Source organism: Anarhichas minor, unplaced genomic scaffold (assembly GCF_050575085.1).
Source record: "Anarhichas minor isolate MPS153535 unplaced genomic scaffold, ASM5057508v1 ptg000026l, whole genome shotgun sequence".
NCBI classification, from domain to species: domain Eukaryota; kingdom Metazoa; phylum Chordata; class Actinopteri; order Perciformes; family Anarhichadidae; genus Anarhichas; species Anarhichas minor.
In genome coordinates this window covers 10,035,993-10,061,589 of record NW_027466472.1, presented here as the reverse complement: position 1 = coordinate 10,061,589, position 25,597 = coordinate 10,035,993, and the positions used below count along the sequence as shown (strand labels likewise).

The 25,597-nt window shown below is 40.9% G+C and overlaps 4 protein-coding genes across 5 annotated transcripts in view; 1 reads left to right on the top strand and 3 right to left on the bottom strand.

Annotated features, from left to right (window-relative positions):
* Nucleotides 1–8,061, bottom strand: part of sik2b (salt-inducible kinase 2b) — a 41,930-nt gene extending 33,869 nt beyond the window's left edge. For both annotated transcript variants that reach the window (XM_076100182.1, XM_076100183.1), the window contains exons 1-2: nt 7,519–8,061; nt 4,146–4,262 (exon numbers count right to left, since the gene is read on the bottom strand). In XM_076100182.1, the coding sequence (XP_075956297.1) occupies nt 4,146–4,262; nt 7,519–7,656 (255 nt within the window). In that variant the 5' untranslated portion in view covers nt 7,657–8,061. The remainder of the gene's footprint in view (nt 1–4,145; nt 4,263–7,518) is intronic.
* A 718-nt stretch (nt 8,062–8,779) lies between these two features.
* On the bottom strand, nt 8,780–14,365 carry laynb (layilin b). The gene is made up of 7 exons (XM_076100392.1): nt 14,210–14,365; nt 12,853–13,159; nt 12,505–12,662; nt 11,985–12,029; nt 11,440–11,517; nt 11,142–11,259; nt 8,780–10,826 (listed from the first exon to the last, which is right to left on the bottom strand). Exons 1-7 carry the CDS (start codon nt 14,280–14,282, stop codon nt 10,511–10,513), a joined length of 1,095 nt encoding a protein of 364 aa, XP_075956507.1. The 5' UTR covers nt 14,283–14,365; the 3' UTR covers nt 8,780–10,510.
* Nucleotides 14,366–18,700: 4,335 nt separating this feature from the next.
* On the top strand, nt 18,701–21,904 carry LOC142958872 (zona pellucida-like domain-containing protein 1). The gene is made up of 10 exons (XM_076099861.1): nt 18,701–18,794; nt 19,046–19,272; nt 19,400–19,590; nt 20,217–20,289; nt 20,377–20,474; nt 20,611–20,694; nt 20,802–20,973; nt 21,425–21,527; nt 21,612–21,635; nt 21,747–21,904. The coding sequence occupies exons 1-10, from the start codon at nt 18,701–18,703 to the stop codon at nt 21,902–21,904; spliced, it is 1,224 nt and encodes a 407-aa protein (XP_075955976.1).
* A 721-nt stretch (nt 21,905–22,625) lies between these two features.
* Nucleotides 22,626–23,833, bottom strand: LOC142958996 (uncharacterized). The gene is made up of 3 exons (XM_076100091.1): nt 23,785–23,833; nt 23,602–23,695; nt 22,626–23,457 (listed from the first exon to the last, which is right to left on the bottom strand). Exons 1-3 carry the CDS (start codon nt 23,831–23,833, stop codon nt 22,626–22,628), a joined length of 975 nt encoding a protein of 324 aa, XP_075956206.1.
* Between the last annotated feature and the right edge of the window lie 1,764 nt (nt 23,834–25,597).

The following is a 25,597-nucleotide window of genomic DNA, read 5'->3' as shown; positions in this document are numbered from 1 at the left end:
CAGCTCACCTGCAGGCATACGTGTGCCAGCGCGGGAATGTCGCCACAGACACCAGACACCTCAACTTCGATATACTACAAAACACAGAGAGCTTTCCCTGGCGCCTATAGACTGAATCAGCATTGTCTAAACTCGTTTGGCAAGGAATGTAACTGACATTCATGTACACGCCATGTCTATAGTGTTGTTTTACAGTTTCTTTATACCAGAGTTTGCTTCCACTTTTTTGATTACATTGAGAAGCAAAAAACACATTTTTCTACAAAACACGCTTTCCATTTAACAAAAGACGCCAAAGTTGTAGTCAAAACACAAGCAGCTGCACAATAATCTTGCCAAAACAAAAAAAGACTAAAATTGGAATAATTCTCATTTTAATACGGAACTTTCCTTTTAACAAATGAGACTAGAATATTACAAGAACAACAGGTTTGCAAACCAGATTTCGATACAGGACAGTTGTAAATACTCGGTTGGTACCCAAAAAGAAGCTTCGCCCCCCACCCTTATTTGCAATGTCACGCATCAAGTCAATACGATGCCTCATGCGCTTGTATGAAGTAAGTAGGAGTCCAACAGGATCGTAATACTGTGTTTAAGACCTTGCTGCAGCAGGCCGTGTGGCACTGGCTACACTATAACACATCCATTTATATTTCATGTCTGCAGCTGCTTAACAGTAAATGCTTTTCCTGTACCATCGATAATCACTACACCACTTCAATACAGCAGATATTATACATTGTATACAGTATTATATCGTAAGTATGTTCTGACACTGCCGATGGGAAGGTTTGAAGACCATCTAAAGTAACATTTTCGACTGATCCCGTCTGAATATTAGGTCATGGGGAAGAGCAGCTGTAGTCCCAGTGGTGAAACACATGCTGTGTACAGGATAGATTGTTTCATGTTTCAATTCAACACTGTAAATGCATAATTTATAGAACTAAATGTAATAGTTTTAACAATGTGGGCAATAACGTGGAGGATATATCGAACTAGGGTCATGATCCGTCCAATATCCTCAATTTATTCAAGCATTTCCTGTAACGTGATTGACATTCACGGGCACTCATTTTGTATTGAAAAGTATTGATAGCTAGAGAGTGGTTTTGTAATCATCAAAACAATATCGAGTGGTTATTTTGACTGTTTAGAATCTTTGTAATTGTAGAGGGACTAGAATAAGAGGGAAAAGCTGAACACCCGAGAGATTCAGAGGATGGTGAGATGCAAAAGCGGAACAGATGTGAGGCAAATTACTGCAGACTGTGAGCAAAGAGTTCACGCCACACATGACAAACTACAGCGGGGTCCGTCGTTGGGTTGTCTGTGTGCGTCTTCATTAGCTGAGGCTTTCCTTTGGGCCAGTTTATGAAACTAGAAAGGAAATTACTAATTGACCTGAGCTGATTGGATGGACCGGGCTGTTGGAAATAATGACAAACACCAAAATAACACAGCAGAAAGCTGGAGCAGTGCCACATGGTTGTGTAATGATAATGAACACTCATTTACTTCCCCTAAACAAACTAACAGGACCCCAAAGGCTTATGTAATACAACTGAATCGCCCAAATTGTTGAGGTATTGGCAGTTGGGCTATTTTGTGGCAGACAGGAAGACATCACGGCAACAAAGTGATAAAAGTTTATTTTTGAGTCACGTACAAATGCATGTGCACTTGCCCTCGCACAACTGGACATGCATACAACTACATGACAATGCTTTTAGCACACATCACACCATCTCCATAACACAAGTGTAAGTTCCACGACACAGCCAGATTATTTTCTCCTCGGCAGTAAGAAATGAAAACACATTTCTGCTGCATGAAACCATATCATCATAAGAATTTCATGAATTAACCATGATAGACATCTTGGCAGTCTGGTAAGAAACCATGGTGTGCAATGCATTTTGGGAAAAGAGAAAGAGTCTGGGTCTGTCTGAAATCGTACTAACATACTACATTAACGATGAGTGTGCCATTACCAGACTGTATAGATCACGACGTCAACGGTCCAAGTTAATGTTTGATGAAAATGTAAATCAACATTACCTCTTCCACTCAAAGTCAGGATTCCCAGTCAAAGTTTAAGGCAAATCAAAATAATTAAATATTTAAGTGTTACATGTGTTTCTACAGGAAGCTATGTATGTGAGCTCCAGTGTTTTTCCTATTAGGGGTACCTTATCGTCACTCACCATCGTTTGTAATTATTTCATCCAACGGTTAATTGTTTAAAGCGTCTGTCTCACAGTCCGCCATCAATGTACAGAAATTCTTGCTCATCTAGTATACATCTGGGCATTTGTCACATCCACAAAATCTATACAGTTGGAACACACTACAGACTCAATTTTACGTTTTAAACTTGCTTTGCACCGATTCATCTGCATCAGACTCCCATCAGCTTGCAATGCACTCTGGGCAGGAAAAGACCAAAGAACACTGCAGCATTGCTTGTGGTGGTTGATGTATAGCCACCAAAACAAAGGCCTTAAGTTCAATACACATTAGAAAATATAACACCCTTAAAAACTTATAGAAGGTGTCTTCTTGGCAATTGCTGAAGACTTTCACGTTGGGTCGTTTTAGCTAAGTCATTGTACAAATAAACACGGATACTGTGTCCCCCAAATTCAATTAAATACTTTTTGAAGGTCCCATAAAGTCAGGGGCACTGACAAGAACTAATAATTTGTTTCTAACAAGCAATGAATCCATTCTGGCCTAAATAAGATGTTTTAAGTCAATATAAAGTGTAGCATAGATCCATATCTGATTATAGCATGCCGGCTAAAATAGAGCCTTATTGCAGTACAGGTCAGATCTGATGTCCCAGCACAATAATAAAACATTTACAATATACAACCTTTTAACAACTAACACTTAGTTTTAAGCACACACACACACACACACACACACACACACACACACACACACACACACACACACACACACACACACACACACACACACACACACACACACACACACACACACACACACACACACACACACACACGTCAGTCATTAACTATGCTCTCATATCTTAAACTACCCGGGGGTAGCTGTTTGCTAATGCATTAGAAAATGACCTGGATTGGTCTTGCGCTTCAACACCTCGACTGCTAAAGAACCAGGGAAGAAGATCAAGAAGGAGCAGCGGTGAATTGTGCTGCAGGAAACTGGTTTGCTCACAGATTAGCCAGAGAGGCGTGGCTAATTCTATGTCACCTGTTACATTACAGATGTTACACTGCAATGTAGTTACATATTACATTATTGCCCCTGCTCTCTGCAGGGCCTTCTTCGACCGCGGGCTGTTTTCACAAAGACTGACAAAGATCTTACTCAGACTTCAAAAAGACATCTCCCTTCATCTGTTGCACAAACCCGTCAAGTTACAATCGTCTTCAGTTGGACTATTTTTCAATGAATTCCTGGCAAATTAATACTTTTTTTGCAAACTATCTAGTCAAACCCAAGATGGGCTCAGGATAGTCCTCACTGCTCACTATATTTTCAACAGGCTATTGAGCCATAAAATAAGGGACTAATCTGAGCGAAATTCAGACTGGCCTAAAATATCATTGTGAAACTGGTTATTACCCCTTAGGACAGTTTAAAAACAGACAAGGCACAAATCAATCTGAGTGATTTCAGCCTTGTGTAAGAGTCATTATTGCTTTTACTTAATTGCACCATTTGTCAAGTTTGTGTGTGTGTGTGTGTGTGTGTTGTATACTAACTGGAGTAAATACATAGTATGGTGGCATTCTTCCAACATCTCTGCTACTTCGACAGTAACAGACTACAAGCAGTTGTCATGAGATGGGTCAAAGGAAAAGACCCGAGACAGAAATAAATCTCCTGAAAATCTCTTGATTGACAACAGACATAAAAAAAAAAGAAAAAAAAAAAAAAAAATCAGATGAAACCATTGGTCTTTGCACAGCATTACAACATGGGGAATAAAAAGTTACAAAAGATAAAACCATTACAGATAGACAAAAAGTGCACAAGAGCCCCGATAAAACCAGGATGTACTGTAGTCTTAATCAGTGAACGCTGAGAGACTAAGGCAGCCCCACTAAACAGTCAAAAGACAACAGGTTGTGGAGCTAGAAGCTCACCTGGTACAGCTTGATGATGTGGGGGTGATCCAGCATCTTCATGATCTGAACTTCTCTGTAGATCTTCTCCAGATTGACAGCATCCAGTTGGGTCTTGTCGATGATCTTAATGGCCACCTGCAGAACAATACAACTCCAATCAGTCAGTTTCTCAATACCATACAATAGAATCATTGCTCGGCCTCATCAGACTTGATGAAAAGAAACACACTCGCATACACACTAGTAGAGATAGCAGTTTAATATTCTCCAAGAAGCAAAGGGAGACAGTCTGTTCTTTTCAGAGAACTGCTTTTGAGCCACAAGATAAATACTTAAATACAGCTCGTGCTGAGGACCTTCATCATAAACACTCTTGAAATTTGAGCCAAGATGAAATATCACATAAAAAAGGTACAGCAGGCCTCGTTGGATACACACAAACACCCCACAATCACACGTACATGTGTAAATGGACACGCTCAAAACTTCAACACTCTTGGCTTTGATCAATGATGTCCGGTGGGTAACGAGGCAATATTAACATCTTTCCTTCAGACGGTCTCGTAAACAACATTTCATCAGTGTCATCTGAAGCGTTTCCAAGTGTGAGCCAAACTGGAGGAGTAAACAACAGGAGACCCCAGCTCGCCTCTCAGCAATCGCACCGCTGTTAAGATTAAGTTGGAAAACTCTTACTGAGATCAAAAATGACAAAAAAAAGTATCTGGTTCCAGCTTTTTAAATGTAAATATTTGATGGTTTTCTGTGATACACTGAATGTCTTTCACTTCTGGACCATTCGGTCAGCCAAACAACCTTTCTGAATAGGTCAACTCTGGCTTTTGGGAAGTTGCAAAATCAATAATGAGAATAATTGTTAGCTGCAGCCCTAAGTCAGATAATAAAACAGGATTGATGAATAAATGCAAGAGTTTAAGTGTTTATTGGTTGCCAAAACCCAACATATAATGTAATACTGTCTGTGACACAGGATTTTCCTCTGGAAACTAGTGACAATGATCTTATCCTCCATCTTCACTTCAGAAAAACATCAGAATTACCCTGTTGCCTGTATCCGACTGGCTACACTGCGTGTGTTGCAACAAACGTTGAGCCACGTCCAATGTTTTCCACTAGATGATGCTGTATTTTTGCAGTTGGTATTCCTGCTGTGTTAATGCAGCGGTATAAATACTCTGAAGACAGCCTCATGTTTGGGTTTAATCTTAAAGTGAAGTCGGACATCTCAATCCCACCGACACCCAGTTTAACCCTATTTAGCATATTTGTAGTTAGCACTTATGCGCATTAATGGTTGTTTCAATACATTGAACACTCCTTTATCATCTCCCTACCCACAGTACAAACAGGTATGCAATTTGCCATCACATCCTGTGAAGAAATCTAAATCTTTTAATGGCACTCCAGCTACAAGTCGAGACCTCCAGGGCATACCATTTTAAAATCGCTAGCCTACTGGATTACAGGGTACTTAGCATGAAAAGATATGAGCAGAGCAACTGATTACATTGTCAACAATACTTAAACGCACGCACACACAGCATAAGAGTTCTTGTGTGCTCTGCTGGCACAACGTCATTCGAGGACAATGACTTACTGGGGAATTTAGCTCATACATTAAGTAATGAGAGCAGAAATGCTGGACGGGAGAATACTGTGACCAGATGATGGACAAAAGTACGACCCACTGAGCTGACAGGCAGGACCCCACGGGAATGAGCCAGCACTATGTGACCCTCAAGCTGCGGTATGTACATAATGGGATGAATGGGTCAGTATAACACGCAGGAGGCACGAGTAGAAAAAGTAGGTTATGCACACAGATACACTTATCTAGGAATATGCACAAAGACGCATAAGATCTGTGGTTTCATGTGTCATTAAACTCTGCTTTTCTTCCCACACACGTTCCAGGTTAACATCTCTTTTGCCAAATTCACAAGGCAGATGGTATCACATAAAATCGATAGCCTGCCTCTCCAGCTGACCGTGGCCACTTAAACACACAGCTTGGCTCCGGCCATGGGCCTCTGCAGTGGCTCTCTCTGTAGTGACCTCTACCAAACCAGTGGCCTAAAAAAAAAAAACCAGCATCAACATGCATGTTTTCATTCCACCTCGATAGGGGAGGGAGCGGTGCAGCCAGTTAGTGAAATCACCTGGTGTCATGTTAGGCTGAAATTAAAACCTGCATTCAACATAGCGGTTAGTGGCACACGGTTGCAGATTACCTGGCTAGACTAACGCTGCGCCACTTCACAGGCTCTAATAACCAGATTAACACCAAAACAGTCTTAAGAGGCATATTCATTTAACATTGATTAAACCAAGGGGCCTCGTCTGGATGATGTAAATCTTTTGTTTTTCTGTGCGGCACGATTGCTCACGTTCAACGACAAACAGTTTGAGGCCCCGTGAGTTCAAAGATCAAAGTGTGCAACTGTGTTTTCCCAACCCTATTTTTCCATCACTTCCTCTGTCCTCTTCACACACACACACACAGACTGGACACTCTTTACATGTACTCCCTGTGTCTCCGTCATTACAATGGAAAGGCATGGCACTCAGTGGTACTGGTGAAGAAGCGCCTCTCTGTAGAGAGCTGACATAAACCTATCAGACAAACCCAAGCCCTGTTCCTTCTGTGCTCAATGCTTCATCGCCTGAGAGTGTTCAGTGTTTGCGATATCAAACCGTCTCCAAAACTAAGTGAAGACCCCCCCCAGAGCAGTGTCAGTGAATTGCTGTCTGCATGCATGCGTGCAGAACACTTTGCTTTCCAATTACAGAGCTCTGGCCCCGGCACATCCTGCTCCTCACAAAGCTCTTGCACTGCTGGCACAAGAAACCACCAAATCAAATCATTATTTGGATTACATAATGGGACCACCGACCCATGCTGCATGCATGCCCCAGATAACAGCGAGGTTAACAGCAGCCAGACTTTTTTTGGGTTGGTACATTGTGGCACAGTCGTGGGTCATTACCAAAAAGAAGTGCAGGTGTATGATGCTGGTCTGGCGCAGGACAGAAAGAGTGCATATTTACAGTTTGCGTTTCTCAGCAGCACTGGTTGGTCAGACCTCTTATCGGCAGTGATGCTGGCTGAGAGGAGGGGAGGGGAGACATTGCTCCTGTACCTGCAGGTATTCAAACACACCAGCTGTTGCTCGCACTGGAGCAGCCAAGTGGCCCCGACGGCAGTTAACAGTTACCTGATCCAAGTTTCTATTAGTGCACGATGTGGACAGCATTTCGGCATCTGCAGTCAATATCTGGGGTGTCAACTAGTGCAATAAAGTTATGTAACTCAGCCGAACAGTAGCCTAAGTTAGCTTTCAGGCTAACCAGTTCACCGACACACACTCACCTCAGTCTTGGTTATTCGGTGTCGAGCCAGCTTCACGACAGCGAAATTGCCCTTTCCTAAAGTGCGCTCGATGTCGTAGAAGCCCACTCGGACGGGACCCCGGCTCTGCGGTTTTTGCACAGTGTCAGCCATGACCATGCTGTACTTAATGGGACTGGTTGTGAAAGAAGTAGACGGTAGCCAGACGAGCAGGGGGCACGCGGGGGGCTCACGCGGGGCTTTTGCTAGAGCAAGCTTACAGATAAAGACGAAAGGAAAACAAACCGCCCACCGCCGCTGCTGCTGCCGCCGCCGCCGCCGCTCGAAACGTGTCCATTAAAAATAGACAAAGTTGATTTCTGTGTCGCCAATCTTTGGCGACACTCTCCCCCCGTCAGTGCGGCGATACGAAGCAGGCCATTTGCTGAACCCTGGAGGGCTGTCACACACCACGTTCTCCAATACAATAGAGCGATAATATTTCAGCTCGAGGCACCTTTCTATCAGCCACAGAGCACGCGAGTTGACTCGCAAAGAGGCATCATGTTCTCCGGTTGACGTGTATTGACGTCAAAGCCATGGGGGTATTTGTACAGGGGGCGGGGCCACGAGGCCGCTCCACACTTCAGTGCCAATTGGTTGCCAAGACAACCAGACCCACCTCTTACGTCAACCGGTAAAATTGCTATTCTGAAATCTGTTTGCTCGCGTGTGCTGCTTGATTGCACGCATCGATAACTTTGAAGTCTCCCCCCCCCCCCCCCCTGCAGGTGTTTGATAAGCTTTGTATTCGGCTGCGAGTGAAAAACGCAAGTGGGAAAAAAGGGTTGAATTCATTCTAAATCAGCCTGAAACTGCCCATTTGTACTTGCACACAAGTAATGTGCTCTGCAAGAATGAAAGGAAAACAAATATTTAACCAAATAATATGCAAGTATTGAACGTTTGAAAGAAAAATACATTTCACAGCATGTCTACTTACTTTTACAATCCAGAAAAAATGTGCAACTGCCATTAAAAATCCCATATATTATCATATATAACATTATAAAATGTGACATGGCAGAACCTCATGTGAAACTAGATATTTTATCAGCAACAAAGACACTTTGGTCAGCTACTTAACAGCGCCATCTATTGGAAAACAGACAATTGAAGCAAGGCTACACATACAGTAGCCTACAGTAAGTTTTGTACTTTAGAAACAGGCATTTTTCATTCACACGCATATAACGTCACACAGAAATGTCCCCATTATTGAATCAGGAATGCAACCACAACATCTTGAAACCAAACTTTATTTGACACCCAAAGATCATGCCTTGTTTTGGGATTCAGCACATCCACACAAAGCAGCAGCTCACGCAGTGACAGTTTAGCAGTGCATTACTAAGCGGGCAGGGAGAGCAGCGCTCCGAAGGCCTCCGTTGTCACGCATGGACTTCCTGAATGTAAGAGTTCCAGATGTGCTTTTGGCATTTCCTGTCTAACATTCTCGAAGAACACGCTCAGCCTCTCCTTGCTGGGCTTGCTACATCTTTCCAAGACACAGACCCAGCAGCCCACTCAGATATCGCTCAGGCATTTGTGTTCAGCAAATGTATTTCCATGATTATTTTACAGATTTACAAGGTATGCACATGCTTTTACAAGCAAACACTGTTGAATGAATCCATGACATATTCAAAACTGGTCTCTCCTAAAAAGTGGTTGAAAAAGGGTTGAGTTTCCCACACAGTCAGGTGGAGTCGGAGAAAGGCCACAGCTTTGAGGTTTACTGGGGTCAGCGGAGTTCTGTCATCAGTGTTTCCGCATGTACAGTTCTGTTCTCTGACATCAGAGTCCAAACAGGAAGACTTACACTTCAGGATTAGAGAAAGGGTGAGAAAAGTCCCTGAATAGGACACCTCCACCGCTGTAGAGAGACAACAGGATCTTTTTGTCCTTGTGTCTCATAATATGTAGTGACGTGATTGGAAAATGGCTGTTTAAGTTTGGATTGTTTACAAGAGGAGTAACCTTGCGTGGGTCCTCAAAACTTGCACTAATTCTCAGGGTTAAAAGTGAAATCCGCTACGCCAAATATAGCAGCGCTGCTGCACCGCTTACCTGACCTGACTCAGTAATGCTTATTTGAATTCATTAATGCCTCTTTGAAACCAAAGCCTTTGTGCTGCAGTGAAGTCACATAATTTACCAGAGAGCTTGTTCATGATAATACATATCAATGTTATGGTGCCAATATAAGGTTGGCATTTGTGGTTTTAAGTGAAGTGTCTTAACAACTATTGGATTGGATCCCCTTATAGCTTAAACACCATTTAATACTTAAAACCAAATATCTGCAAAACTAATGACATTACCATCAGTTTGTAGCTTGCTAATACACAAAACGATGATGGTGAACATGTTAAACATAATGCCTGCAAAAGATCAACATGTTTTCATTGGCCTTTGTTAGCGTGTTAGCATTCTGACATTCGCATTCAGCAAAAAGCACTGCTGTGCCTTAGCACAGCCTCACAGAGCTGCTAGCATGGCTGCAGACTTCGGGTCTTGTTATTTATTAAAATATATTATACTTTTTATATAACTCATCGATTACTCTCGAGTCCAAAATATGCCGTGCTCAAATTTACAATTTCATCAACAATTTCAGAACTCTATTGGTGGGGCTCTGGGAAGTTCGGGGCCTAAATGTTATCTAACAGGTGACAAAACCTTGGGAAACCCTGCTTTAAGCCTTTATCTGACTTACAGCTTTTGTTGCTGGATGCTCAGGATGCCACACTGAAGATACACACAGGTGATAAGTTATTGTAATATATATATAGGTCTAAATCCAGGCCGACACAGCCACGTGTTAAGTAATCCTGCACAACACAAGTAACCAGTAGGGTGTGCAGGAAGAAAAGGATGGAGAACATTGTGTTCCTCTGTCTAGCTGCGTTATATTCGATAGCTGGTATGAGGCTGACAGACACTCACAGAGAGCAGTTAGGCATCAACAGTGTTATCCATAGATCTCATTTTCCACCCAACCAGCCTGCCGGTTCTGAGCTCTGCAGGTCTCATAGATGTCATTGGTCACAAAGCCGCTCTCCTTATCCACGCATGACACATTCTCATAATCGTCACACTGGGAGTCCTGGGAAGGAGCACAGGAGTACTTTGTCATGATGCCTGCCGGCACGCTGCTGTCCAGAGCAGTGTCAGGCAGTTTGGTAATGTCACTAAAGGCGTAAGGTCCTTGTACGGCATTAGGTGAAGCTGTTTTTGACATCCACGGTTTTGATCTGCTGGGGTAGCTTTCTGTTTCTGTTTTCCTCCTGAATATGAAAGACATAACGATAAAGAGCTCAGTGCAATCATCACAACATGTTGCTCATCAGTGAAATTACCTCTTTAAAGGCCACATAAAGTAAGAATTTCCCAGACATGTTTTGAACAACAAACTTTTCTAAGACCAAAGATACAAGAAGTTTATAAGTCGAATAGGAAATGTGTGCACAGGAAATGTCTCACATTGGCTAAAACTGAGTAGAAATGTATAAAGTTGTGCAAAAAAAGACATTATCTCTTCAAAAATGCTTCTTAAAATCTCGTTTTATTACTTTGCATGCAGAAACATGTTCTTCTTTTACCTCTTAGCATGCTGTTTGTAGCAGAAGAACCCAGCAGCTGCGATCAGCAGCAGCAGCAGAGCCGGAATAGTTGCATAAAGGATGTAGGAAACATACAGGCTGTTGTCTGAGAGAGATACTGCAAAGGACAGAATATTACTGGCATATAACTTCCCTTAATATGACTTTAAAACATAGACCTTAATCATTGAATAGTTAGAGCACGTCACGATTCTGTCACTACTTAAAGCATTGGTTTATAGAAGTTTCCCTGAAAACATAGAGGGCTTTAACTCTAAGTTTTCTTTTCTTTTCTTACCTGATGACTCAGGTAGTCTTATTTTTATCCTCTCATCACTTTCTGTAGTTGAGAACACATTTGGCCTTAGAGATGGAACTGGAGCAATCAGAAAACAAATTAACATAATCAGTTGAGTATGAAAAGCAGAACTTTGACACATGGCATCTCACTATTGCAGATTTCTAACTGATTAAAAGAAACAATTTTACAAATTCCATGTTCTGTGCTTTGAATGTTCTTGTTTGGTGATCTGATCACATGCATCTCTAAGCACATTTAGCTTAGGTAGCCTGACGTTATCAATCCTTAATGTAAACCAACCACAAACTCTGAAATGAGACAACCTAGTTCTTTGTGGGCTGAATTGATCAGAAAACATGTGATCCAACAAGCTATTAACTTCCATAAAACTTTTTTATGTCACATGCAGGCTCATCAGAATATGGTTTAGTCTGACGTTTCTTGATCTAAGTATAAACACATCTGCAGTCGCTTGTTATCTATACATCATAGAAACATCATGCAAGGACAGTATGTGCGTGGTAGTCAAGTACATGTTGTACCTGCAAGTGCTTTGTTCCCTTTCTCAGTAAATACTGGTTGTTTTTCTGCAAAAGACAGAGAAAGGTAAGTTAATTCAGCCATCCAATCCTTGTAAAAATATGTAATCAATGCTACTTCACTCTGCTAAAATAGGCAAGCATTCGAGAAACGCCTCCAATTCGAAATAGAAAGAAAAGACAAACAACAGGAAGAATCATTACAAATAGAATGTAAAAAATATTCAACAACATAAAATGAGCCCTGAGAAATCTTCAGAGGTTTCAAGTGTTTAAAGTAAAACAATATGCTAATGGTTGTTATTTAAAAATGACCACAAACTGGCACACAAATTCTGTGAAGGGTCCCTGAAGGACTTAAAAACAGTGCAGGCGGTTGACAGCGATGGCCCTATTTTAGTTAATTTTTGGAAGACTTTGATTTTGTGTATTCAAGAACCAAATAAAACCAAAAGTGCCAACTGTCAATAATTCCCAGCACTGCCAGGCACAAAAGCACAGTTTCTGTGATTTACTGGCTCACCTTCTGGGTATTTGCAGACAAAGTTGTTCTTGGAGTTACAGTTGTCATCGTTCCACTGGAACAGGAAATGACCTTCTTCGTCGGGTGGTGCAGAGGGCTGGTGGTACAGAACCACACACATTTCAACACCACACGATGGCTCATCCCAGTGCCAGTTCCTACAGCAAATAAGATGCACAAGTTTAGATTCGTATTGCATTCAGATTGGACAATTTACATTATTGCATGCATAGTTTTACTTCATATCTGAATTTCTCATTCTCAAATTCTTGCAAAGGAATGCAGACATTCCATCACTCCCACACATGCACGATTTAATCCAATAATCTTTTCTAAAATGAGAAAGACCTGAATTTAGCCTTGCTTCCATCCAGCCAATAGTACTGCGAAGGGCAACCTGGGTTTGTGGTCCCTGCCCTGTAGAGCTGTGGGCTGCGGCGGAGCCCGATCCAGAAGTCTCCATCTCCAGCCTGCAGCTGTTGTATGAACCTCTCCATCAGTCGCTGCTCGCTTTCCGTTTCAATGCTGAGCAAGTCGCCCCCATCCGACCTGCAGGCCTGCCTGGCATCCTCAAAGGTCAGCCTCCGCCTGCTGTCCTGGATGTAGAACACCTTGTAGCATGGGCGCTCTGTCCCACGCCGACAGATCCTTTGGCCTGGACACCACAGTCAGCATCAGGGAGATAACACGATGATAATAATAATATGATATTTTTTTCATTTTCTGAAGAATTCCCATGGCACCCACATGGCTGAATGACTATAAACAACCTGATGTGTTTGTTTTTACTAGATTGGTCTTGTTCCATTCAAAATAGTTTTGATGATGTGGTACACTGTGACAGATTTATAGATATGCGAGTCTGAACACGTCTGAAATGCAGTGGTTTGCTGAGGTCGCACAATTATAGCTTTACACAATGCATCTTGATTGTCTGAAAGACACCTGTACCTGCATCATTTACAGTTTTTTTTTTTTCAAAATATATGCCAATTTATAAGCAGACAGGCAATATATTAAAACAGTGGTTCCCATACTTTTTTTATTGCCCGTGACTCATCAACACAACATCATATTAGAGTTAAGACATGTGAGCTTATGATGTGAGAAAAGAATAAGAAGTATAAACAAAAATAATGACAAAAATCTCAGACATTTTATCTTTGAATAAAATACTTCTATCATTTTTTTACCTTTACAGATAACATACAAATAGAGCCAGTTTAAGGATTAGAGCGTCTGTTGTATACTGGTAAAGATTGGGTCTATTAGTAGGGCCATTGATATTATTATAGCCTGTCTAAGCAGCATAAATATTGTACTATAGCAATACAGTTAGAAAAACTATGCGACCCTTTGACGCAAACACCCTGTTGATGTTCATTTCCCACCACGTCACGTGCTGCTGTGTGACTGCAGCCTGTTTATAATTACAGTAACGTTCATACTGGCTGCTTCAGGCTTCTTTATATTACGGTCCTTCTGGTACCAACGTCGTTACCTTAATCCACTAACACGACAATAAAACGTGCCTTAACAAATGCAAAGCCTCGTTCAGCGCTTCATGCAAACTTTTAAAAATCTTTTTAAAATATCTCGGTACAAACAAACACGTTGAAGTCTTAAAAAAAACACGAGATTACATCGTCTCGTCAGAGTTTAAATAGTTCTCGAGTTTTTCGTTCCTCCGAAGTAAAACTCTTACCATTTATTTTAGACGTGGATCCAGGGTGGAGAAAAACGGCGATAACGGTGCCAAACAGCTTCATGAAATCCATTTTTTTCTACATGTTCAACCGGTTGTGATGCACAACATGTCCTTAAATCAAGTTGCCTATAATCGTGTTTTAGACTTTAGAGATTTTCAAACCCTGGGATAAACTGAGGACAGAGGCAGTCCAGTCTAAAGTGGGTCGGCTGGTGGAGGCGTGCTTATGGCGTCTAGCTGGCTGAAGGGGGAAAAACAAGAGTGAGATAGTCCAAGATTTAGCTACTGCTGTTCTCCCCTCTACATCTAAACTCAAATCACTGAGGTATGCATTTGTGTGTCTGTGTCTTTTGCTAGCAAAATCCCATTTCACATATAGTAATGACATTATAAGGGGATGAATAGAGTTCTTTGTGCTAACACTGTGCATCATGGTCCCTGTGTTAAAATAAAGAATGAGGATCTCTCATTTTTCCACAACATACACACACACGCACACGCACGCACGCACACACACACACACACACACACACACACACACACACACACACACACACACACACACACACACACACACACAGGTTTAGTGCTGTCTGGGGAACTGAGTGAGAAAGCAGAAACAGAAACAAGACTTCAAAAACTGAAAGAAGCATGTTAAAAGTACAACTTAACCTTTCCTTGTCTGGTAAACATCCTGGTTTCATGTCATGTGATTCAGTTTGTCCACCACATGTCTGATGTGGCTGTTGGTTAAAACGCATCCCACACAAAGCCAGTGTAAGTGTTTGAAAGGAAACTGACTCACTGTGAAAACACCATTTGGAGAGACACAGCAAGGGCAGAAAGTGAGATAGGGACATAGCAAGAGATAAAGAGGGAGAGATTGGAACAGGAAAGCCTGCAGAGGAGGAAGAGGAAAGGACTTTTTTAGAGAACCATACTTCCTGTCCATTGCTTTGCTTTGGTTTCCAGACATTGCAGCTTCAATTCCAGAATATGAGTGATTGTAAAAGTCTGGAGCAGTCACATGGATTAAGCTTCAAAAACAATAATAATAACAATAATAATTTTACAATTTAATCCAGTCACATCTTCAGACTGAATTGTCCACCATAAAACTAAAGGCTGACGGGTTAAATAGTGGCCTGCGTCAGTTATGTTTGAAAGGCATGTTGTTGACAGCAGCACTCCATTGCCGTTTGTATTCATGTTTGTGAGACCCAAACCTGTTCAGGCTAAAGCCGTAGAAGTAAAGCTGTGTTTGAATTTAAGGGGTACTTGATCCATTTAGTACTTAGTACTGTCACAATGCTGCCTGTTCACTGAGGAGGAAGCTGTGTCTCTTGCAATCCTCACCGCCGGTGAATCATGAGTCTATCAGACGCAGAGAACAATGAGGCGTTTGAGCTCTGTCTAATTCTGGCCAGCAGATGACACCAAACTACTGATGAAATGAGGCTGAGCAGCAACTCCACTTTTGAAATGAATCTGTTACTGTCCACTGTTAACGACTGTTACACCAGTCGTGACAAGTAAAAAAAGTATATTTACTCAAGTACTTTACTGTCGTACAATTTTGGGGTAATGAATATCTTTGCTTCATGGTTCTTCTATAATATACTTCTACTCCACAACATTTCATGGAGAAGTATTGTTATTTTACTGCAATGCTTTTATCTGACAGCTTTAGTTACTTTTAAGATTTGAAATGAAAAACACACCTTAAAAGTTTTAACCGGTGGTTCTCGATCTTTTTGTCTTGCGGCCACTTATAAAAACAGCAAACTGTGTCTTGTTGTGGCTCCTTGTCTTGTTTTCAGTTGTTCCACAAAGAGATATCTCCCCTCCAAACTGCTCAGGTTGTTTCATTTATACAACTGTTCAGTAAAAGTAGGATAAGAGGCAAGTCCAGAAAATGCTAATAATTCTGAATAGCAGAAACTTTTGTTCTTCTTTCCTCTCCCATTAATAATCTCACGACCCCTCTGTTTGACCCTTTGGAGGGGTCCGACCCCTAGGATGAGAACCACTGGACTGAAATACCCACCTTTATATAAAATATAGCTACAACAGATGTGAGGGTCCCGGGACACAGGATGTCGGATGTGAACATATTGTAAAGCCCTCTGAGATTTTGGGCTACAATAAATTTAATTTAATTGAACAGCTAAAATGTTACATATGCATGCATGCATCAGTATTAAAACTATAATATTGGCATACTGTATCTACAAATATATTAGTTGCAATGGACATTGTCCTGCATTAGGAGTATAAGTTTTAATACTTTAAGTACATTTTGCCTATAATACTTATAATACTTTTACTCAGACTTAGATTGAAGCTATTTGAAGCTATTTTAAATGCAGGACTTTCACTTGTAGCGGATTATTTTTACAGTGCTGTTTTGGAATCATCGAAAGGCATTCACTGGTTCATATTTCATAACAATGTACGCTTAGACAAAAACTCCTTTTCAACATTGGAGTGTTACAACTGTTTTTAAACATATTTGCTAAGTTGGTTGACATGCTACATTCACATTAGCTACTCTAATGACCGTCTTTACTGTACATGCCCACAGAGTACAGTATGTCCTCATAAACGTCCCAGTGTATCCTCTTTCTTCCACAGCTAAATCTGTTTCCTGCCTTGGGCCTTGTTTTCATTGTTTTCTATGATATGTCAGTAACCATCATCGCTTTTTTTGTGAAAACCAGAAGACATGTTCACTAAGTCTGATGTATCTAACTATAGCCTCCCTACCAAAGATAATGGCCCATTTATGGTACATTTCTATTTTTTTTATTGTTGTTAAAAAAAGATACGTTTAGCTTATCTGAAGTAGGAATATTTTCTCAGCACCTAATCCTTACACTGAATAACCAAAATCCTTTAAATTTGAGATACATGGTTTTCATATTGACATTGGGGACTGATGTCAATATGCTATAAATGATGTGCTGTTAGCACTTTACATGATTATTTAATTTATAGGTTAGTTATGGTTTATGCAGACCAATCAACCTATGGACAGGTGAACATTATTTTCCAGACTTCTCCATCCAAACATTATCTCTGACCCTGCAGTCAGAGCGATTACAGCGGAACGAAATGGAGAATGTGATGAGAGTTCAGAAGAATGGCAGACAAGTTGTTTCAGAACAAGTGTCCGAGGAGGTACATTTCTCTGACGCAGACGAGGACTCAGAGATTGTAAAAGAGGGACACATCTATGGATAGTGTAACGAACGTCTTCTCTCACCATGGGCACTTCAGCAGAAACACTGATGCTCCTGTTCCTTCTATATTTCTGAGGAACAATGGGGCTTCTCAGTTGAGCAGCAGCAGTTGTCGCCTAAAGAGACTACCTGTAATGCAAGTCAATGGAGACAATAGAGGAGAGGTTTGACATGCAAGGGAAATTGTTAAAGGTTAATGCTGGTTGGCTGTGGACTTCATTGCTTGTGGCAAGCAGCGTCACCTTTCAAGCATTCAAGGTGTTTCATTCTGAAGAAATTTAATCCTTTATTCCAGACAGTGAATCTCCACACAAATGATTTAGGAAATATACGTCTTTCTTTTGAGAGTCAAGAGTTGATGTTTTTGGTTCTGAATAAGTAGGATTTGTAACTTATTTGTAATTCAGTACATTATCACAGTTATCAATTAAAGAGGATTTTGATACAGTATAATCAGAACTTATATAATAATTTAAAATTAATTTAATTCCATTCATTTAATTGCAAGTTTTTGGTCATTACTTTAGCAATACCATGCAACGGTAGAGTGCTGATCAAGGGAAGTTGCCTGAATTTGGTGAAATGCATTTTTAAACCTCAACACAACCAGCCAACAACTAACAATCATCTTCAATATTCAATATTTATTTTTTAATGGAAAGAAACCTGATACAGTAGGTGTTGTTAACCCAAGGGGTCTATGTCAAATCCCACTGACAGATTAATCTGCTGGGTTTAGATCTGACAGTGATACCTGCCAGGAGCTGCTGCCGCCCCAACGAGAACTCACGGTAGAAACGTGGAGAAAGTGTGTATGTGTGTGTATGTGAAGGGAGCCAAAATTAGTTGAAGGAAGGGCTTGAGAGTCGCACCTCTATGGTTTTATGTGTCTTGAGGCTGTCAAATTCTATAAAAGCCACACTGCACAACTTCTTCTGTGACACGAGACACCGGGTACCAGCAAAGGTAAAACTGTCTCATGGGTCTATATCTAAAATTCATTGATTATACCTACATCATTTTAGGATAAACATTAACAGTTTCCGCGAAGCAAAACATTTGCAACTTTTTGATACAACAAATGGTACTTTCACCAATTTGTGCCTTTTTCTTTCCACATCTGCTCTGACTCAGTTGATATTGTTATTTCAGTGTCATTTTGGTGTTTTTATTATTGTTGATATTGTTTTTTATTCTTTGTATAAGGACAGGATTTATCCATCGAACGGAGCCTCCTCCAGACAGCATGACTCTCTATCTTTGTCTCCCTCTGCTGGTTGTGCTCCTGCAGCCAGCTCTGTGTCTCTACAACTGCTCGTCTGAGTATGAAAGAACCCCAGGTAGCTTAAACTATTACCTTCACTGAACCAGATGGTTTTGTTTTGTATTAGTATTCTGCAAATATCAGAGCAGACGGTAATTGGTGACTAATACTAATTGTGAAAATGACTTTTTCACAATGCTTATTGTAATGGACTTTTTCCTCATCTCTGTCATTGCAGCAGTAAATGAAAAAAATTGTGATTCCAATGACGGTAAAAAACTATCAGTATCAAAACATTCACGGTTTCTCCTTTCTTTTCCTTTATAGACAATTCAGACTTGTCAGTTGTCTGTGGCGCCAGGACGATCAGCCTGGAGATCAACCTGTGCACGGCTCAGTGGGCAGGCTTCAACACCACAAACCTGGCTCTGAACGGGAAACACAACGCTACGGAGTGCCAGGGCTCTATCGACACCAGCGTGGACCCTCCAATCATCCGTTACCAGCTTCCTGTTAACCACAGTCAGGTTAACCCCTGCCGCCAGTCTCTGCAGGTCAGAAGGTGTCTAGTAGAGGATGTAGAACAATGTTGAATTAATGGACACATTGTGCCACTTCTTTTAGAGTTATATGGCAGTATAGAGGAAGGTCATGCAATGATTATTTTGTTGTGTTGTTCAGATTGTGGATGAGGCCCCAGACCCCAAAGGTCCATTCAGCAACTTCTTGAGTATCCAGTCAGTTATCATCACCGGGTTCATTGACACACCCAGATCTGACCAGGGGTTGATCAGCTACTCCACAGACCTCTACTATCACTTCTCCTGCCGCTACCCGCTGGAGTACCTGATCAACAACACACAAATTGCGGCGTGAGTAACTGCCCTTCCTTTAAAATGAGCCTACATTGTGCAGAAGGGATATTTTTGATATACTCTATCAGAGGTGTACATATAGACAGTGCAGGAAGTGCAGTTGCATAAGGGCGCATGGAGTAGGGGGGCTGTAGGGCAGAGATCAGGCCCGTGCAAGACTGCCACCTTGAAAATACACGTTAGAAGTCACAAGTTAGATCTCACATCAACATTGCAACGGTGCCATTTGCTATATATACTCAATCCATGTTAATTTTTTTGTCAAATAGTCAGTAGCAATAACAGAACTATATGCTTAACATTAACTATAGAAACCATAAATAAACAAAAAATATTAAATTAAATTAAAAATGTCTTATTTTCTTTGGTGTTTTTGTCATATACGTTCATACAATGATGATTGTTGGATAATATGTTTGCTGATGTCAAATGTCAAGTCTCTATTTGATCATGTAACGAGACAATATATGGTGTGTGTGTGTGTGCGTGTGCGCGTTCGTGCATGCTTCATAACTAGCGTGCACTGGGCCCATTGTGACTACCTTATGTCACTGCACCCTGTTCCATTTTGTCTGATCAACACATGATGACATACAGTCATTTTCTTTTCCATGATTTTTTAGATCCTCAGTTTCTGTGGCGACCAGCGATAATAATGGGACCTTCATTGATACTCTGAAGATGAGTGTTTTTAATGTAAGTTGGCGTCCAGTTACCTTTGACATACTACACCATAGAGCTGTTTCTATTGACTTATTTTACTCCGATTTCTTATTTCTCCAGGACTCTGACTACGGCTACCCGTTAGTCGTACCTTCTACAGGACTTGAGCTACGCACCAGGATCTATGTGGAGGTCAAGGCTGTTAACCTCACAGGAAAGTAAGTAATTAGCAATTGGATGAGTGGATGTTTTTATAGTGAATTTGCTTATCGGAAAACAAATATTGACATTAAAATGAGCACAGAGTTTTCTTGTTGCAAACAGTAAATCATTGGCCCACTGTCCTCTTTTAAGTTTCCATGTACTGCTGGATCACTGCTATGGCACTCCCACTGCCTACAACATGTCGAACAGTGAGCAGCACAACTTCTTCACAGGGTATGGACGCCCACTTCAATAGTACAGCTTCTTACATGGGGGAAAAAATAATAACTTCCACACATTTTAAAATATAAACTACATCTAAATAATTCTGCTCTCTGTAGCTGTTCAGTGGACCAAAGGACATCTGTGACAAGCAATGGACTTTCAACGGTTGCCTGGTTTAACTTCAAGGCCTTCCGCTTTGTTATGCACCGCAGCCAGGAAAAGTCCAGCATCTATTTGCACTGCATGCTGAGACTTTGTGAGCCCAGCAAATGTCAAGACATCCTGTCTGTAAGTTGAGAAGTCAAGAATAAATCAGAGAAAGAAATGCTAAAGCAGTTTTCAAAGGTATCCCATGCCAGTATTTCTCTGGCAGAGATATGTATGATACATATATCACCGTATAACTTACCCTTTTAAAAATATAGAAATAGAACATTTCTATCCACAGTGTTAAGCAGACAGTAAGTCACACTTAAATATTTAATAAATCTGATTCATTTAAAAAGTTGCTACTAAAAACATTACTAGAAATTTGTGGATATACAGTATTTTTGAGGTATTTAATGGTCTTATTAGATAACTGACCCAGATAACTGAATCAGGGACATTGTGGTTCATGGTACAGTTTTCTATTTTATCATAAAATAAAACAAATCACTACTTATTTCTTAAAGAAGCCATAGTGTTACATCATATAACATAGATCCAACTAAACCCAACTGAATGTGTTGTTTGTCAGGCCTGTAAAAATAGAAGAAAACGATCTGTGACTCATTTTGGAGGAGAAAGCAGAAAATCGGCTACTGTTTCAGTTGGACCTCTTTACACTGCTGCCGGAGAAGGTAAGACCCAGCAAAAATAAAAAAAAACATGATATAAAGTTGACTTTTTCCTCTGACTCTCTTCTTTATCTTCCCCTTCTAAAGAGAGGCCATATGCATCTGCTTACAGTGAGTATATTTTGATCAAATGTATCATTATAAATACATTTCAATATCTTCGAAGATCTTGGAAGACAACACAAAAAACAATCTCAATTAATCTCCCCCTGCGTGCGTCAGGTAATGACGTGGCATCAGAGAGGGAAGATGTGAATGTGGCGGCCCTCGCCGTGGGGTTGGTGTTCGGCTCGGCTGCTGCTGCTCTGCTGGTTCTGGGTGGCTGGTTTGCCCTGAAGAAGTTTTATCGGGCGGGAGGATTACCCCATGCCTTTAACTGACAGATCAATTGGCAAATGATCTTCGCCTCATACCATATTGTAATTGTATGTTTATTGTGGGAACACAAAATCTGATAATGTTGGGATTTGTCGGTAATACTCAAATATTCTTGTCAGGTGACAATGAATGAACACTCTTCTGTGTATACTTGCTGCATCTGCATTTGTCATTTATTGGATATAAAGGAACAGTCACACTTGAAAAAGAAACATTAAATATGTAAGCATTTAAAGAACATTTTAATGTGGTATGTTATCATAGATTTGCTTTGATAATGGCTCGCAAGTATGCCAACTGACAGTCTTACCAAATGTTGGGTATCATGTACAGAATCCCCTTGCTTAAAACAGTTATTTACATACATATATATATATTTAGCACAATGCACATACTGCATAATCTGCAGTATATAAGTCAGATCTGTTCTGTCCATATTCAAAATAAAGTTTGAATTCTGGTTGGCGCAGCACTCTGTGGTTGATATTACATGCACTGTAAACATATACTGATATTTACACACTTATTCACATGCAGAATGAAAGAAATACAGTACATCAATCAAAAGCAAACACATCATATTTACAGGCTACTTACTTTGCTGGTACAATATCAAACAGCAAACCAAATGTATGCACGTGGATACATGTCAAATTATACACTTTAATAGGACCATAGAACAGTTAACTGGTAGTTTTGTGCAAAAATGTACAATTGTCTCTGTCACTGCACTGAGTGCATAATGTCTTGGATCAGAGCAGAAAGTTTAACTGAGAAATCCTCCTGCAAGGAGGAAGCAGAAGCAGGAGACAGGCTTGAGGGTCCCTGGACCTCCAACTCCTCTTCAAGCCCCTGAAACAGCCTCTCCATTCGGACCTGAAAAACTTGGCTCTGCAGGGCTGCATTTTGGCAGAACCGCGCCATACTGGCTGCGACTTCAGCCTTACCAGGCCGTGCAGTTTCTAGCAGAGCAGCAAGCTCTGCTTTAAGAGCCCCACTCCTCTTCTGTACCTCCATCCTCAGCGAACTCACTTCCTGTCCCAACCTGGAACTAATTTCCTGCCAGTGCTCTGACTTAGCTGCCTCTTGCTCACTAGCACTGATCTCTTTCAGATGTTCAATCACCCCGACGGATTTAGTATGGAAGTCGCTAATGAGGACGGCCACCCTGGAGCTGCTGTGCTCCAGTGTTTGGCTCATCCAGTGGAAGGCTTCCTGGTACAGAGCCGGATTGGCCTCTGCCTGGACCTCTGCTGTCTCCAGGCCCTGCAGATAGAGGCTCAGCTGGCCACACAAGTCTTTGGTGTTGCTGCTGAGAGAGCTCTGGAGCTGCTGGGTGAGAGGAGCCATACGCTCCCTCATAGTGGCCAGAGTGGAGCTGAGGTGGGCGGGAGATGGGGACAACCTCTCTTGTAGCTCGGCCAGTTCTTGGCGCAGACGGATACGCAGACGCTCCGACTCCATGTTGAGTTTGCGTTTCATCTCCTCTGCCACAGGGCTCTGATCCTCTGGGTCGTAAAGGTCACTGCTGTCAATGTTGGTCTTGTAGATTCTACTGAGCAAAGAGGCACAAAAGTACTCTATTAGAACATGTTTTGATATTTGTTCTCTATAGATAGTTCACTTTGACTTGAGTGTACGGATCCACATTTATTTCCGGTCTTTAACTAGTTTACAGTGCTTAGTTTAGTCAACTTACTCCACATATGTTTTGGGTTCTGTCTTGTCATGAGCCTGGTTGGCCTTTGAATCAGTCCAGGTTGCCTCCCTGGTGTAACGGGGAAGTCGGTATGCTGCAGATAAAGAAAAAACATACATGAAAAAAAAGATATACAAATGCAAAATAAAGGCTAGTTCACAGTATCTGAGGAGCAGTGTATACCTGAAGTTGTCAAGAATGACAGGGCGAAGATCACAACTTCTAGATGCATTTTTAACTTTCTGTGTAGGGACAGAAGAAAAGACTTACATAAGTATTTAACATTAGAACAAACAAATGACTGAATACTAAACATTTTAGGATTAATAAATTATCTTTAATTCCTTTGACATACATTCCCTTCTCTGTCTAAGAAAGAAGACAAGAAGAAGTTCAATATGTGAAGAAGTGGCTAGCCATTACCTGAAGATCAGGGTTCTGGAGAGTGACTTCTCTTCTCATCCGACTTATAGGTCCTTGTTATCAGAGAGCCAGCCCAAACTCTGCCTGTGTCAACAGTCAACACGTGGAGGGTCACACTGATGACGGAACACATATACGCACACAGACCTACACAGACACACACACACACACACACACACACACACGCACACAACAAACAGAGTGAGGCGATGCCAAAAACGTCCACTGTTAAACCTTCATAAAACTTAACAGCATTCTTGCAGCATTGATTTAAGGGAATCATGTCATGTCAATAAGGATGTGTCACTTTAAGATAGTGTGCCAAAGGGAGAAAGTACTATGATGAGAAGCATGATAGAATAACAATAAAAACACTGCCAAGAGATAAGAACACTGTAATAATAATGATATAGAAAGATTGCTGCCAACTCAGCAGCGGCTTTGCATCCTTATTCCAAAGAAAAAGAAAAAGTAAAAATGAGGAAGAAGTGGATTAGAGCGACCAAAAAAGGTTCAACAAGGCTGGATTTCAGGCTTATTACGTCAAAGACCCACTTTGCCAGGAACCAGAAGTATATCAGTATTTACACTGGGGTCACTTGTTTGACCCACACTGCCTGATGTGGCTCTTTAAGCATTATACAAGATTTGAAGTGGGTTTTTCTGTTTTGTATGTTTTCAATTGTGTTCAATTCTCATGGAGCCTTGGTTACTAAAGCGTGTTCTGGATGCAATAAACAGTTTACAAATCAATGTTTGTGCCGCAAATCAGGACGGAGCAGCTCAAAACAGCACAAGTAAACACTGCTGATTATGCAAAACGTGTTTTTCTGTGTTCTTTTTTTTTTACCAGCAAAACAAGAAATAAATACATTTACAAGACAACTTTAAGTGCATTATTGAGTTTTCATGCTCATTTACACTGTGACATTTCTACATTTTGCATGGAACGGCTTTACCAATGATATTCTGTCCATGATCTCATTAACTTGTGGAGTATTTGTGAGTGCCATGTGGCATGGATGTGTAGGTGAAAGTTGAATCCTTGTTCAGTTGGTTATGAGACGTCAATGTGGGGTCAACGTCCATGGCTACCGTGATGAAATATGTGGCTTATTCCATTTATCCAAAGTCCAACATTTATTTCAATGCAATAACAGAGTGAGTAAGATGTTGTTTTATTGTTGAACAGATAGCAACTTTAACATACTGTATGTTCCCACAGAAAGCCTTGTTGTACACACACATGAATGAAGAATTTATGGTTGTAGAAACTATTACCATAACTCTTGATATATTTAATGACTGCACAGCATAATACAGGGTTAGGTTCCCTGCTTGATTTGAATATGGAACAAAGGGTAACAATCTCACCTTGGTTATTTCACAGGTATGCAGAGGTTTTCATGAAAAACCAAAACAAAAATTTTGTCAAATGTGTATTTTTTTAACCAAATAAATAAACATGTTTGTAACATATGCAGGTCACTAACATAAATAAATGCATACATTATGCATTTTGCACGTTATACTGCATATACACTATCAGCTCACAGATAAAACAGACATTTAT

Excerpts from the sequence above, each read along its gene's own strand:
- LOC142958872 (XM_076099861.1), top strand. The coding sequence starts at position 18,701 with ATGACTCTCTATCTTTGTCTCCCTCTGCTGGTTGTGCTCCTGCAGCCA. Across the intron at positions 20,290-20,376 it reads TGAAGATGAGTGTTTTTAAT|GACTCTGACTACGGCTACCC; the intron begins GTAAGTTGGCGT and ends TTATTTCTCCAG. Across the intron at positions 20,475-20,610 it reads GCTGTTAACCTCACAGGAAA|TTTCCATGTACTGCTGGATC; the intron begins GTAAGTAATTAG and ends TCCTCTTTTAAG.
- LOC142958996 (XM_076100091.1), bottom strand. The coding sequence starts at position 23,833 with ATGCATCTAGAAGTTGTGATCTTCGCCCTGTCATTCTTGACAACTTCA. Across the intron at positions 23,696-23,784 it reads GTCATTCTTGACAACTTCAG|CATACCGACTTCCCCGTTAC; the intron begins GTATACACTGCT and ends CTTTATCTGCAG. Across the intron at positions 23,458-23,601 it reads GAACCCAAAACATATGTGGA|TAGAATCTACAAGACCAACA; the intron begins GTAAGTTGACTA and ends CTCTTTGCTCAG.
- laynb (XM_076100392.1), bottom strand. The coding sequence starts at position 14,282 with ATGGATTTCATGAAGCTGTTTGGCACCGTTATCGCCGTTTTTCTCCAC. Across the intron at positions 12,663-12,852 it reads GGAAGCAAGGCTAAATTCAG|GAACTGGCACTGGGATGAGC; the intron begins GTCTTTCTCATT and ends TATTTGCTGTAG. Across the intron at positions 10,827-11,141 it reads TACAAACAGCATGCTAAGAG|GAGGAAAACAGAAACAGAAA; the intron begins GTAAAAGAAGAA and ends TTTCATATTCAG.